General features: G+C 37.5%; 3 protein-coding genes across 6 annotated transcripts; 1 reads left to right on the forward strand and 2 right to left on the reverse strand.

The window, feature by feature from the left end:
- Positions 1-103: 103 nt before the first annotated feature.
- Positions 104-5,117, reverse strand: LOC100649373 (clotting factor B). Of its 3 annotated transcripts, none has more exons than XM_012307855.3 (8): positions 4,512-5,117; positions 2,792-2,869; positions 2,295-2,608; positions 1,879-2,224; positions 1,494-1,789; positions 1,175-1,367; positions 814-1,091; positions 104-692 (listed from the first exon to the last, which is right to left on the reverse strand). In XM_012307855.3, the coding sequence occupies exons 1-8, from the start codon at positions 4,547-4,549 to the stop codon at positions 397-399; spliced, it is 1,839 nt and encodes a 612-aa protein (XP_012163245.1). In that variant the 5' UTR covers positions 4,550-5,117; the 3' UTR covers positions 104-396. The 3 variants fall into 3 exon arrangements, with proteins under 3 accessions (XP_012163245.1, XP_003394897.1, XP_048261377.1); XM_003394849.4 differs by having other exon boundaries at positions 2,295-2,618; XM_048405420.1 differs by having other exon boundaries at positions 3,084-5,117.
- A 135-nt stretch (positions 5,118-5,252) lies between these two features.
- LOC100649254 (SAFB-like transcription modulator) lies at positions 5,253-13,064 on the reverse strand. Of its 2 annotated transcripts, none has more exons than XM_012307854.3 (15): positions 12,709-13,064; positions 12,315-12,402; positions 12,059-12,207; positions 11,739-11,990; positions 11,602-11,626; positions 10,229-10,385; positions 8,996-9,036; positions 8,579-8,847; positions 8,308-8,470; positions 7,976-8,226; positions 7,357-7,859; positions 7,092-7,265; positions 6,869-7,005; positions 6,623-6,779; positions 5,253-6,526 (listed from the first exon to the last, which is right to left on the reverse strand). In XM_012307854.3, the coding sequence occupies exons 1-15, from the start codon at positions 12,829-12,831 to the stop codon at positions 6,361-6,363; spliced, it is 2,655 nt and encodes an 884-aa protein (XP_012163244.2). In that variant the 5' UTR covers positions 12,832-13,064; the 3' UTR covers positions 5,253-6,360. The 2 variants fall into 2 exon arrangements, with proteins under 2 accessions (XP_012163244.2, XP_048261371.1); XM_048405414.1 differs by having other exon boundaries at positions 7,976-8,250.
- Positions 13,065-13,386: 322 nt separating this feature from the next.
- On the forward strand, positions 13,387-14,590 carry LOC100649133 (actin-related protein 2/3 complex subunit 3). Its single transcript, XM_003394848.3, has 4 exons — positions 13,387-13,682; positions 13,846-14,022; positions 14,091-14,286; positions 14,367-14,590. Exons 1-4 carry the CDS (start codon positions 13,677-13,679, stop codon positions 14,519-14,521), a joined length of 534 nt encoding a protein of 177 aa, XP_003394896.1. The 5' UTR covers positions 13,387-13,676; the 3' UTR covers positions 14,522-14,590.
- The last annotated feature ends 401 nt before the right edge of the window (positions 14,591-14,991 follow it).

A 14,991-nucleotide genomic window follows, 5' to 3' on the forward strand; every position in this document is an offset into this window, starting at 1 on the left:
AATGAATGATTCACCCAAGCTGAAACAATCGAGAAACTGATAATTAAGAGATCGCAGCTAGGTTCACGCAGTGCTCATCATATTATAATAATAAGTAGGTAAATTTAATTTATACATATAATTTATTAAACTATGCGTAAGTGTGCGCACGTATATACAACAATTATAATATAAGTGAAAATTATAACACAAATGCACGAGGGTATGCATATTTCTGCTATACCTGTTCACGTTGGTGCATATATAATAATATAGACATACGTATAAATAAGGATTCTTGGCACTCACAATCAGAGGTATACAAACAACATCGTATTACCGTAAAAAATGTCATACCGCGCATTTAGGATTTGAAATAACAAATCCATTTTAGCAAGGATCGGAAATTTCTCGCTCTTAATTTAAATTACTTTTAATCCAGTCTATATATTCGGTGACACGCGTATATACTCCCGGGTATCCGGGTTCTCCACATTTGTTGCCGAATGAAACGATACCGATTTGAATCCATCTGCCGTCAGCTCTAAGCATAAGCGGACCACCGGAATCGCCTTGACAAGCGTCTTTGCCACCTTGACTGTAACCAGCGCATAGAAAATTACTGGTAATTGGTTGAAAGTAAGCTGCGTTGCAGTCTTCGTTCCTCCATACTGGCAGCACCGCTTGTCTTTGTACCGTGCTTTCTTTCCCACCTGTCGGAAAAGACGAGCCGGTTCGATTCTCAAGAAGATTTCTTGCAAGGAATATGATACCAAAAGAGGAATAGATACATACGTTAGTAGTATTATAGTAGTAAGACAGATATGCACATACCGTAGTAAGTTGTACCCCATCCGACTACAGTAGGCCTTGCGCCAGCAAATCGCTCTTTTCGATAATGTGCTTGCGGCAGACAGATCGGTATAACATAAGGAGATTTTCGAACGATCCTGGTCAGTTCGAGAACCGCAATGTCATTATAAAATCCAACACGAGAAAATTTTGGATGTGCGTGAATTTGCTTGACCGTGTAGGTTTCCGGGGCGGATGGTTCGTCGTTTCTTTCAAGGTCAATATCTCCGAGACGCACAGTGAATTGTCTCGCGGAAAATCTATACAAACGTTCGAAAGCCGCTATTTTATCCGTTTTCCAGTAGAAAACATGAAAACGTTTACTTACGAACGAGCAACTTACGGCCGTTGACGGTGATCGCGCGTACAATGGGCCGCGGTAAGAATATACCGCGGTCCGATAAGAGATCCACCACACCAAAATTCCGTGCGTTTCGAGCCATGCAAGAATATGGCCGCCATCCAAGGCCAACGTCCAGGAAGAGCTTCCTCTCCACCGACTACTCGATACTTACCCGAATTCCTTACTCCGCATTCTATCGGGGGAAACAATTTATACGTTGCTATCGCTTTACTAATTCGTTTCTACACATACACGCGCGCACGCACACATGCGGTTTACATGTACTTTATATATTCATTAACGTACTATGATCGTTTACCTTCGTCGTCCTGTATGAAATTAGTATCGATAGTGCCGCCAGTGGTAGAAGAACCAAAGAAATTGTTTGAATGGTTCACTGATGAGTCGACAATGGGGGAGGATACTGGGACGAATTCTGTAGTTAACAACCCGGGAAGATTCGTCGGCGCAGTCGTAACCGCGGTAGCAGAGGCAACGGGAAACAGCGGTATCGGTCGAGGAGTTTGATGTGGTTTCGTCGGACGGATTGGTGGTCGCAATGGTGGATGTACAGCTGATTCGATCCCTGAGGTTGAGATCGTACCGACTATAGGACTAAAAATTTCAAATCGGTTGAAAGTATCAAAATCATATACAAGAGACAAAAGCCCCCTTATGTGGTGGCATCTGATCGTTCTATTTACCTCGTCCCATTGCTGTCAATTTTATCCGCCGATTGACAACAGACTCCCGGAACGAATAAACTTTTGAAGCATAATGATTGTCTGAGTTTGGTCAAATCTAGCAACAGTTGAGGACAATTACTCAAATCTTGACACTTTCCGGGGTAACCGTCCGCCGTGGTGCAGCCGACCGATGATATCACAGATTCCTTTTCCTTACTCTCTTGGTTGATCTCAATCGCGGAAGAAGGAGAGAAGGAGGAGGAAGGAGAGGAAGAGGAGGAGGAGGAACTGCCGGTCGGTATAGGTCGCAAAGGCAAAGCTACTCCTCGAACTAACGGTGCAATGCTATCTGTTACGTTGCGTCCTAAAAACGAGCATGACAGAATCGTGTAAATTCGTCAAAAATAAGAACTTATTTTACTTCAAAATCTTACCTAAAATATTCTTCGAGATAGTGTATATAGCCGATGGTAATTCCTTTGGCGGGTAACTCGAATTCTCCATACCTCTGGTCATATTGACGATGTAACTGCCGACAGTGTTTAATGCACCCAAAGTTTCAGTGATCGTAACCAATGGATCCGGTTGTTCTCGTTCCTGTTCGACTTTCGCTAACCTTACATAAGGTCTAATGTGTGTGTTCCTCCGAAAAATTGTAGGAGGTGACCTTTGCGAATAACTGCTATCCCATCCATCCGTTTCACTCCATCCTCGCATTGGTATCACAAACTTTTCAGATGATCCGTATCTATTCGATGCTGTATCGTTCATATCGCGTACATGTTATTACAATGCTACATGTATACGCGCGTATGTAAACGAATTCGTATCTGAACGGGTCAATTCGAGATTTCGTTTCTCCCAATATGTATATATGTAGCTTTACATCGCATAACAACATGGCAGATTTATGATGAGATCCGTTACTTACCGGTATGATAACGATAGTGGGCGATTTGTTCGGTGTATGACCAGGAACTCGTTAGCAAACTCCATACTGTGCACAATTCTGAAACATTCGTGTGTATCAGCAGATAGCATAGAATAGAACTAGTAGGTAGTATTTTGTAAACATCGATTACAATAGAATCTATCTCCCTTTTACTTCTACAAAGAATACTGTAAATTAACAGAAACAGAAACTGAAAATAAATTCGCCATTCGACTGATCGATTAATAGTTTTCGTTTCGAAAAATTATTGTCAGACAAATCAGCAACTCACCATCTATCAACGCGTATCGTATCTGCGGTACCGTACTGTACCGAGTTCCAATGAATTAAGATCTAAAATTTAAGCGGTGTAATTATCGTAAAACCGAATATTTACCGCTAGCGTTATACGCTGCTTTTTTCAAACATAGTATTCGATGACCACGTTAACGTCATTGTATTTGAAAACATTTTAATCACGCTATCTGGTATACAACATAAGCTTGTCGAATAACATATTGCTCGATTACGTCGATAACCTATTAACACGATTTCTCGAGTTTCAATCGCGAGTCTAAAAGTAAAATCGATAGGAAAAGCGTGTTGGCAGCGTAGAAGAAGAAGGTAACTCGATTCACCGTGAAATCGAATCGGAAGCGTAACGAAGCCATTGGTGAAACTTGTTTAGTTTCGCGAATCTGTTGCATTCGAATGTTGTGTTTTAAAATATTATTACACTGCTGTCAGAGCTCTTACTCGGGACTAGATTTAAAAAATCGCTGAAACTCGAGAAAAGTGATTCAAGGTTATTGCTTGTAAACGATGCGCGCCGCTTCCTTGAAACTTTTTCTCAAGAGCAGGACAAAAGAAAGCGAACGATCAAGCGAACGTTTTTGGAATCATCGGTCTACGCACACGGATTTCATCGATGGTGAAAGTTGCTCGACGAGAAAGTGTGCCTTCCTTCCATTCACTGATTCATCACCAAGCTCGTGTTACACTCTCCTACGATAACACAACCGAGAGAAGAGCTGATCATCCAAGATCGCTGATCATCGTCGTTACTTTCTTCTTATCTCATGAAATATTACACCGTCCTTTTTCCAATTTTATAGCCAACGATACCTTTATCTTCATCGACGAGTACAAAACATAATAGTGTCATGCACGTATCGATTTAATTTAACATTTCACATCGTACAGTATCGTAAAACATTTCCTTGCATATTGTGACATCGCGCGTTCTTTTACGCGCCCCTTTGACTCATATCGTATGAATTGCTCAACAGAAACAGACTTTGATCACTAACAAATAAGAATTAATGATCCCTGGTATAATTTCTAATCTAACGCAAGTATCGCGTAGCGTCATCATCAAACAATGTGTAACTGGGATACGTGAAAATGATTCCGAATTTGTCAGCGTTTGAAAAGTCGAGAATAAAAGTTTAAATTTTAAGTAAAGTGGTTTAAAAGTTTTCGCGCGTTAACGTAACGCGATAAAATACGAATCGATATTCATGATTTTACCATGCGAATACATATCGCGCAATTCTCGAATGAAGTTCGATCTTTTGCTTTCTAACGTTCTTCTATCGATAATCGGAACATCGTTAAACGTTCGATAAGGAATAAGTATCGCTCACAAAGTTGAATGACAGCGGGCGCCCGTTCCCGCGTTACCGTACTTGAATCACGTATTTAAAGACAGAAAACTTACTCAAAACGGTGGACGACATCCTGATCCAGAGAAAACATTCAACCGATCCTTTTTACAGACATTCCACGATTTTTTATCGTTACCACACTCAACATCCGCGATCGGAAACGCACGTTTAACTATTTTAACAAAGTTATCCCGTTCGTGAGACTACCGGCGGATTGTTCATCGTCTATCGAGCTTCACCGAGGGGTTGGAGGGGGACGTGAAGGAGGGGAGCGGAAATAAGGTAGCGAAAACAAGGAGGGAAAGGATGACATGGTGATGGAGGGGGTTGAGAAGGATCGAAAAAGAGGGGGGAGGGGCCAAATGAGAAAATTCAAGCGGAGGAAGGAAATCATCGAAACGTACAATCACGATTATACGCGATAAACCTTGTTCACGATGACTGACCGTGAAAAGACCTCGACATACTTCGTTCCCGATGGAATTATTCCCTCACTCTCTCCCATTCTCTCAGTCTTTTCTCTTTTCTTCTTTCGTGAGAACCGCCATCCATGACTTTTCGACCGAGGGAAAGTGTTCTCCTCTGTCGTGTATTTCTACTCGTTCTCCTTTTGTTATCTATCACGATACAATGACTACGCACCAAATACCATCATAACGTGAGCAACTCGTTTCAGTTCCGATAAACTATCCATTTCATCACTAACAGTTCGAAAGTTTCGTGTTTTGAATGCAATCCACCGATCAAAAAGAGACTGTCTCGTGTGATTATTTGTGTTATTTAAAAACAAATAGTTCTAATATACCATAAATTTATTTATATCGTGATAGTTGGCGCTATACTGAAACATGGTATGTGTGCTTTACATAAGAACCTAAATTTCAATGTCATAAGATACACTGTTGTCTTGTGGAATTTAATATACAAATTGTTCAGTCACATTCTTACGAGAATATGTACGTATTTCTACAAGGAATTAATCGAAGGTACACGATGTAATTGTTTATAACGCTATATGGTATGTCTTATTACTCTAGAAGAATATATATCTCCAATGATGTAAATGAATGCGCGTTACTGTTTGAAAGAAGTTGCAAATAACAATCGATATAATATATCTTATAAATGTAATTACGCTGTAGACAAACGAAAAATAGTTTGTCCCACTTCGATCGTCTCTTTCTAGATCTCTAAATCGTGGCTATTAACAAATGTACAAAAATCTATTAAACTTCGGTATTACACATACGCTGAATATTATAGCGTATAAGTTATATTGTATGTTTACATTATCGCAATGAATACCACTGAAGTATCTGCTTGCAGCAACGAGAGCATAGTAGTAATAACAGTATAGTAGCAGTAGCAGTAGTACTAGTACTAATAGCAATAGCAGTAGAAACAGTAATAGTAGAAATACAATTTCCTTTTTCCACTCTTGAATCACAAATTCAGAAACTATTTAAGAAAATGATACCAAATTTTGCATGGACAAAGAGTGAACCGAAGAATTCAAAACTCGTTATTAATGATAGATTAGACGAGTATCGGGAGTGAGACATTCAACTCATTAAAAATTTAATTGAAGGTTAGCGACGCGACTGCGAGCGTCGAAGATGATTTTTAACACATGTATGTACACGTCACTTATCCACGAGAGGAGTTATTTGCATCTGCTCTACGAATCACAATCAAATGCACGCAACTGTTTGGAACTAAAATTTACATATATGATTAATTACTGAAATATAATGAAATCTGATTTAACAATCATATAAATAATAATTTAGTGTGCGTGTGCATATGTGAAAGTGAGCGCACGCGTGTGTCTAGCATCAGAAACACGTGGATACAAAAATTCACCAATTATTCATTATAATGGTATAAATCAGCGATACAAGATCAATATTTCCTCATGCTTGGCATAGACGATTTATATGGATCAAAACGATCGTACGAGGGCGCTGTCCCAGGTGCTGTCAATCCCATAGATTGAATAGGACCACTTTGATACGTTGGTGGTACCGGATGTCGTAATGTGTTTCCCATGCTACTTGAATTACTCCATCTAAAATCAATTCGATTATTGTTAGGCTCCTTGCTTTGAAATCGTATGGAAATTTATCAAAAAAGAAAAAGAAAGGAGATTTGGTTTGTCATGTACCTGTTTACATTATCGGAGGACCTAGAACTCCAACTGGATGGTTCATTTCTTGGATCTCGGGTCCCACTACTTGGTACAGAATTAAATGATTTTGTAGACGGAGGTCCAGAGTGCCAGCTACTAGTTGTTCGATTACTTTCAACGTAACGACTATCACCTGTGCGTGCGTACAACAAGTATTGGTATAGTGTTAACCTTCAATTTAACAATTTTTTAAAACCGTTTAAATCTTTTTGATATACTAACGTGGCGTGCTGGAACCCGTAGGTTTGAAGCTTTCACTATATCGTGTATGACTATCCCTAGAGCTCCTATGGGTATCTGTTTCAGAACGTCTCACATCACGGTCACGATTATAAGTGGTTGTACTTGCACGTTCGTATCTATACAAAAACGATTCTATAGTTTGGAAAATCAAACTGTGTATTGTATCAAAACATCAAATAATCCACTCTTCTCTCTATTTTACCTTTCCTTAACTTGTCGAGGATCGATAGATGTTGCAGTCGTGCCAAGAGTTTCTCGGCGAACGATCACTTCTCTTCCTCGAGATACATCTGAAAAGCTATCGGGACGACTACTGCGTGAAGTGAACTCGCTACTGCGTTTAAATTCCTTCTTTAACCCTAAATCTTGTGCGGATCTGTAATTTGTGTTACGATTTTTTCATATTTTTTCTGCTTCCGTTCTCCTGCGTTAAGGCACATATATCAGGAATGACACACGTGTCTTACCTACTAGATTCGTAGCGGGTAGGTGGCGACGCGTCCAACCGTCTATCTGAGACACGATCCAAAATTTCACCACGACGATCACTCACACGTTCCGGAATGTGTTTTCGACTATGTTCGGTGGTTATTCGCTTTCTATCTGGCTCGACGTACATGTCTCTAGGATCCCTTCTATCGCTGGAACATCTCTTGATGGACGGCGGGGGCGGAGCACGCCTGCTCTCTTCTAAACGCATCTGTTGCCTTTTCAGTTCCAATCTTTCTCGCTCTAGCTTTTCCCGCTCCAGTTTCTGACGTTCCCGTTCAAGTCGGAGCAATTCGGCTTTCTCCTGCTCGATTCTTTCTCTTTCCCTTCGCAATTTCTCCCGTTCTCTTTCCAATCGTGCAGCTTCTTCTCTTTGCCTACGTTCTACTTCACGTTGTCGCTCCATATCCTCTCTTCTCCTTCGTTCTTCTTCACGAAGCATCCTCTCTCTTTCCCGTAGTCTTTGTCTTTCTCGCTCCTCCTGAAAATACATGTGGCATGTCAGAGCCTTGCTTCGTAATTGATCTTTTGATAGCTAAATCGTTAAACGGTAGAAAAATATCTCCCTCCCTTATCACCGGTAATATTGGCTTTTACCCTGATCTTTGCAAATGTCAGCACGTCATCACGTCTACGCCGTTCGCGGCTGCGGGATCGACTGTGAGATCGATGATGATCCCAGGATCGAATTCTCTTCTCGTCGCGTCTTCCTCTCTCGCTCTCCGGTTTCTTGCTAGTGGACTTGGTTGACCGAGAATCGGCATCCTTTGAAACTTCATCTTTCTTCTCTTGTACGTCCATCTTTTTATTTTCGATATTCTCATTGTTTTTCTCGTCTGATTTTTTCGCTGTTGCAGTACATTTAAACGTTCCTTTTACAACACACGTAATATTATTTTACGTAAATTATTTATTACGAAATTACTTACTTGCTTCTGATGCTTTATCCTCAGTTTCTTTCTTCGTTTCCTTATCCTTCCGATCACTGATCTCATGATTATCCTTTATTTTTTCCTTTTCTTCCTTCTTCTCGGATTTTCCATTCGTGGTATCCCGTTTGCGCATATGGCTCTGCTGAGTATCTCCTTTGGCCTTTAAACACAAAATGAGAGAACATGCCATGAGGGAATATATGCCAGAAGATTTATGAGGACAATGGCTTAAGAAGTCTTTCTTTTCTTTTTTTCTTGTTTCATCTACCTTTTCTACGGATATTACACGCCCATGAAGTTCAGTTCTATGTAAATGTTGTATACATTTTGCAGCATCCTCACTGGTGGACATGGTTACATATCCGTAGCATCTCGCTCCCGGCGTTCTTGCATTTGTAACTACTTTGGCACCAATCACTTTTCCATATTTTGAGAATATTTGTTTCAAATCTGTCGCACGGGTACTCGAAGACAATCCAGATACCCACAAGTTTCTACTGCTTGCATTAACAGGGCTGACTTGTGAAGTCTTCTTGTCTGCACAACGAATAAAATAATTGCAAATAAAAAGTAAAGAAATGTACCACGTGCAATCATATGAGCTGCGATAATATCCCGTTAATTTTAATTTGAAAATTCAATGACAATCCTGTAAACAAAATTTAAGAAATCATTTCATAATTACCTTTATCATCCCTTTTTTGACTCTTGTTGCTAGACTCCACGCTGAAAACAATTATTATTTTCATTATGACTGGTAATCATTTGAACAATCCTTATTACATATGAAAGATAACATATTAGAAATAATGATTTTGTTTGTTTTTATCGAGGCTTAATTAGGTACCTCTGTAACTATGTTAAGCATATAAATTTGGCTAGCAACTTTTATTTTTATGATGATATCGCTATTATTATGACCATCGTCGTCATCGTCATCGTTATCATGATTATTATTATTATCATCGTTATTATTATCACCAGCATCATCATTAGCACCATCGTCATTGTTAACAATGATAAAGATAACAATAACAACAGCAGCGGCAGCAACAACAATAATGGAAACAACAATAACAGTAACAGTAGAAATAATTAGATATTCGTTTTGACGTTCTCTTGTATGTATCGTTGTGATACAATTTGTTACCAGTTTAAAGAAATTACTATGTTTTCATTGCAGTTGAATCCAGTTTTCATCATTCGTGAGTAACGAAAGTATGTCCGTGCGGTAAATATATTTGTATTATTGTGTATCCCTTTTACACAAGCTTTCCAAAAATGGGGCATCTCTTCGTAGTTCTTCCGAGTAGGCTTGGCACTTCTTTGCAACTTGCAACAAGTATCGACACACACGCAATATATAGTAGTAGTGTCTTCGGTGAATGATATGATTGCTTGATGTCGCGTTAAGGCTTAAGCGGGATCAGTCGATTGTATGATTTATCTCGAGATGCTAATATATCTTGCTACCATGCTCGACGAAACTGCTGTTTATTTAATAAACGAATATCTTCACCAGAGAGGGAAGAGGTAGCATATGAAATCGCTTTCATTGGTAATTGTAGATCGTGTAACACACCATCGAAAAATATTCGTTTATGATTAGGAGCGGTTTATATAGGACTTGATTTGGTTAAGTTTGCTAGCCAATTTCTCGATTTCTTAACATACTTTCCAGAGTTAAGAATTATAGCCTAAACATACGAGATTGGAAAGGAACTTCGTATGCGATTGAAAAAAAGGGAATAAAGTAATCTTGCGTGCGATTGTGACGAATAATTCAGCTTGGAAATCCATCGTTCGACAGTATATTATCCTGATGGTATTTTATGCGGCGGAAGAGCATCGCTAGCATAGAGTTGTGTGACATTTCGTTGTCGTACCACTGTGAACCGTTTAGCAATGAGAGACCAACCTCTTGCTTCCGTCTCCACCACCGTCCTGCTTGCTCTTCGTCCCGACGTTTCCACCCGATGTTGTCCCTTCCTTGTTGTTGGCACCGGCTTCTGCTCTACTGCTCCCTTTAGACTCTCCCTTCTTGCTTTCTTCCACTTTCTTCTTCTCTCCTCCATCTGCAGAGACAATCAAGGTAGCATAGTCACTTTCTGCGAAGCCAGATTTCTTCTCCCTCCCTAACACTCCTGCTGCTTAGTGGCCTGTATTTCCTGCATGGAATTTTCCCGAACCACTAACAGATTGCGGAGCAAATTATGATGAAGATCGCATGATTGCAATATCACAAATTCGCTCTTCAATGGTATAATCCATAGCGACCCTACTTTATCTTTGTTTTCTTTCGATTTTCTAATAACTTAAAGTTACCTTTGTACCTTTACACGAAACAGACTCTGAACCAAAGCCTAAATTAAAAGAAAAATTTCAGGAAATCTAAAGATAATGCAGGAAAGAAGAAAGGAAGGTAGATGGAAAAGGAAAAAAAAAGCTGAAAAGGTTGAAGAAAGGAACACATACGCGCGCGTGCGCACGTAGAAGGTTATGTCGATAACTATGATTTTTGCAAGAGCAACATATCTGCACGTTAAAATAACATGCGATAATTTTAAGTCAATAGTTTTAAGGCATTGATTTTTCCGGCGTGATAAATAACGATGCATCATCAACCACATACTGGGAAGAGTTTTGACTTGAGATACTCTTGAGTCTTCTTGTATCCACACAATTCGGAGACCAAACGATCCAACGATGCTCTATGTGGTTAGGTAGAATTAAATGTAACTTTATATCAAACTCTAACGTTAACTAACTTATAGACTAGCACTTATGGGATAAACTTGTGGAACATAATATCAACATTAACTTTGTTGGTATTAAACTGCGCACAAGAACGTCGGCGAATGTACGTTTCATTTCAGTTGAAACCTTGTCGATCATCGTGCCATGATACATTGCTGGTATATTACTGCTGTCATGTCCACATGACAAATGGGTGTGCATCCATTCCTGCACGTGTGCTTGATTGCACATATGAAGCTCGAAGATTGGATGTAAAATGAAGCATGAAGAGTAACTTTGTTGACAAATTCAGCGCGCTCGTAATTCTGAATAGGTGAGGGTTTACACGTAGATAAATATGTCCCTTAGTCTTGATGCCACATATTTAAATAACTTACTCGTGACCATCGACAATAGTAGCGCTATATTTATTCCTTGAAATCTTAGACTATTCATACATACATATACATATAAATAGATATGTGTATATGTATGTATATATGTATATACATATATGTACATAATACGTGAAGTCCAATACATGATAAAACTTACCCTTATGCCTCTCGTGAGATTCTGTCTGAAACATACAAGATAAAATACACAATTACTTTCGTTTACTTTTTCTTTTGTCCTGTTCCTACCTCTCCCTTCTTTAAATGTTAGAGTCACGATTTAATTAAATTCGTTACCTCCTCCGCAAGGAGATTTTCTTCATCTTCGCCGATAGTTAGATTGATGGAATCTTCATTGTCGATACCATTAGCCTCAACGGTCGAAACTGAATTAGTTGTGGTTTGATTTACTACAGTAGCTACATCAGATTCTACTTTTTTATCAGTAGTCTGTGTATTTTCAATTGAACTTTTATTCAATTGATTTTTAAGTTCCTGCTTGTGTTCCATTTCCTTATTAACATTATTTTGGACTTCATTTTGTTGTTCCTAGAATACTTGTCCATTTATTTTATAATTCATAAAATATATATAAGAAATATATTGACTATACTTACTTCCATCTTGGATGTTGTTGTATCCTCCTCTATAACAAACTTTGTTTCTACTTTGAATTTTGTTTCGTTAGTATCCAATATCTCTATACTTTCTTCCTTCTGGTTTTCTAATGTATCAACAGATTCATCTTGATTTGTTGTACCTGTTACTAAAATTAAAAAGGAAATATAGATAGGTTGAACAAATAACATTAAATTTGTCTCTCAATTATAAATCTCAATTATAACATTAGATTTGTCTCTCAAAATAACATACCACTGTTTTTTCTTGGGCTAACTTTGCATAATCCACCACAAGGTACAATCAAGTATTCATCAGGATCTTGACCTTCATCTGTTATAGCCTTTATACATCAACATAATAATGACATTACCTTAATTATAATAACAACAACAGTTAAAAAAATATAAGATATCCGGATTAAGAACTCTAATTTCATTAGTTAACTGTAATTAGAAAATAAAATTTGTATTTTAAAAAGGTAATATTATAGTGATTGTTTAACGAAATTAATTTTCTGTAATCATATACGTTGATTACTACTAAAATAAACTATCAATGATATCAAGAGGGTTAAAATGGCGATAAAATAACGAGTAATGCTATTAACGATATCTTAATAAGCAGTATGAGAAGTAAAAAAATTTACTTTGGAAAGACGCTCGAGAAGTGCTGCTTTATTGCCAGTTTTGTCTAGCCCGCGTCGTTCAAGTTCTGTTTTTAGATCTATAACTCGCAGTTCAGTAAGCTTTTTTCCTTCAACTTCGGCCATTATTCTTATACAAAAGGATCCGACAAAAGGTACGCTTATGCTTTCGATTTTATCGTTCTTGCACGTATAAGTTTATAAACGAATTATCATACATGAACTAACTGAAGCAATAAAATTATGATAGACAAAAAGAATAATTAATTGGTTTCTCAAAATCACGAAGAAGATGTTACGACCACACACTGCGATACGAACTATCCATCGTCGTCGCCATTTAACGGAAATGACCGGAAGTAATTCTCGCATAAAATGAATAGAATGACCAATCTAAAAAATCAAAAATGCATTTCATTGGATTATTACTAGAATAAATTTTATTATACAAAATTTCATGATTTGAGTAAGAAATTATGTAACATTGAATATGACAAAAAGTATAATATTTTCTAAATCTACATATGTATGCAGGGTAGATACTTATAAACGAATAGAATAAAGTGGATATTATGAACGTTGGTTAATCTACCAATCAAAGAATTCTTACACTAGTTAGAATATTGAAAATGAGAAATATCATTAAGGACCAAATTATACGTGATATATGTTTATATTTATATATAAAACAAAACTGAAATTGAAATGTTAAAAATTCAATTACTTTATATACTTTATATACCAAAAGACCTAGAACTTGTTAGGCGTTGTTAGAATTTCTATGCTCTTGAAGCTGGCTGTATATACTCAGTATTACTCACGTATCTTGTTAACTTTGCTATCTTTAATCAAAAATGTGTATATGATGTATTGATTTGCGTGTTACATATAAGGTGAATACGCTCGTTTGACGTTATACATGTGAAAAGTTATAGATTTAAACGGTACATATTTTACATTGATTTGTCAGTATGCCTGTAAGTAACATGTTTTAATATAATATTGAACATTACGTGTACCATTGGTAGATCATTTTTATTAACACTTACTTTTACCTTAGATTTTCTTATGTACATACGTTTTATTCTTATCAAATTTATTATAGTGCTATACGGACATGTCAGTCGTTTTTTATTGTAGGCATATCATTCAAGTTTCATTGAAAATAATGGAAATGTTGGTAATATGGCACTTTTGCCTATTAGAACGCATTTTAGGGGCCCTGCACCTCCCTTCAACAATAAGGATTTAGATATAATTGACGAAGCATTGTATTTCTTTAAGGCAAATGTGTTCTTTAGGACATATGAAATCAAGGTATTAATTTTATCTTTATTTGGAGTTAAATCTACATTTGAAAAGCATTAGGAATTGCGTCATTTTAGAGCGAAGCTGATAGAGTTTTAATTTATATTACGTTATATATAACGGAATGCTTGAAGAGATTACAGAAGTGTGCAACACAAGCTCAAGCAACAAATGAAATGTATTCTCTTGCTATATCAAAATTTGACATCCCTGGTGATCCTGGTTTTCCTTTAAATTCTGTATATGCAAAACCAAGTAATCCCGTGGAAGCAGGTAATATACATATTGTGTTAATTTTTTTTACCAAAAAGGATGCAGGTATTAGATAAAAAAAATTGTTTCTTTTTCTACAGATACTATGAGGCAATATTTACAACAAATAAGACAAGAAACAGGTGTTAGGCTTGTAGAAAAGGTATATGGTGAAGATGGTAAACCAAGCAAATGGTGGCTATGTTTTGCAAAGAAAAAGTTCATGGATAAGTCACTGTCTGGCCCTGGACAATAAAATATATTTTTTAACGTTATTTTTAGATTATATGTATAATGGATAAATACAGAAATTTATGGCACAGAATTATGAGTTTTAATATTCCATCAAAATAAAAAAAATTTGAGACTTGTATTAGGTCATCCCATAAGTTCGGGCCGACTTTTGTGTATACATTTCATGTGTCGATTTATAAACATACGGCGATAAGGGACCAATGCACTTGAGCTTAGTTGATCGAGAACAGGCTAGAGCAGATTTTCGCGGGTATTTTTACGGAGCAAATGCGCTTTCATCTTGCACCTGTAGGAAGTGGTTTCAACGTTTTAGAACTGGGAATTTTTGTTTAGAAGACGAGGAACGCTCCGGGCGTCCTCCTCAGACAGACGAAGATAAAATTCGGGATCTTGTTGAAAAATCACGAAGTTTGACAGTTCAAGAGATGTCAAATGTTCTGAAAATACCTAAGATAACGATTCATAGGTGTT

This window comes from Bombus terrestris, chromosome 4, assembly GCF_910591885.1.
Source record: "Bombus terrestris chromosome 4, iyBomTerr1.2, whole genome shotgun sequence".
In the NCBI taxonomy this organism is placed as follows: domain Eukaryota; kingdom Metazoa; phylum Arthropoda; class Insecta; order Hymenoptera; family Apidae; genus Bombus; species Bombus terrestris.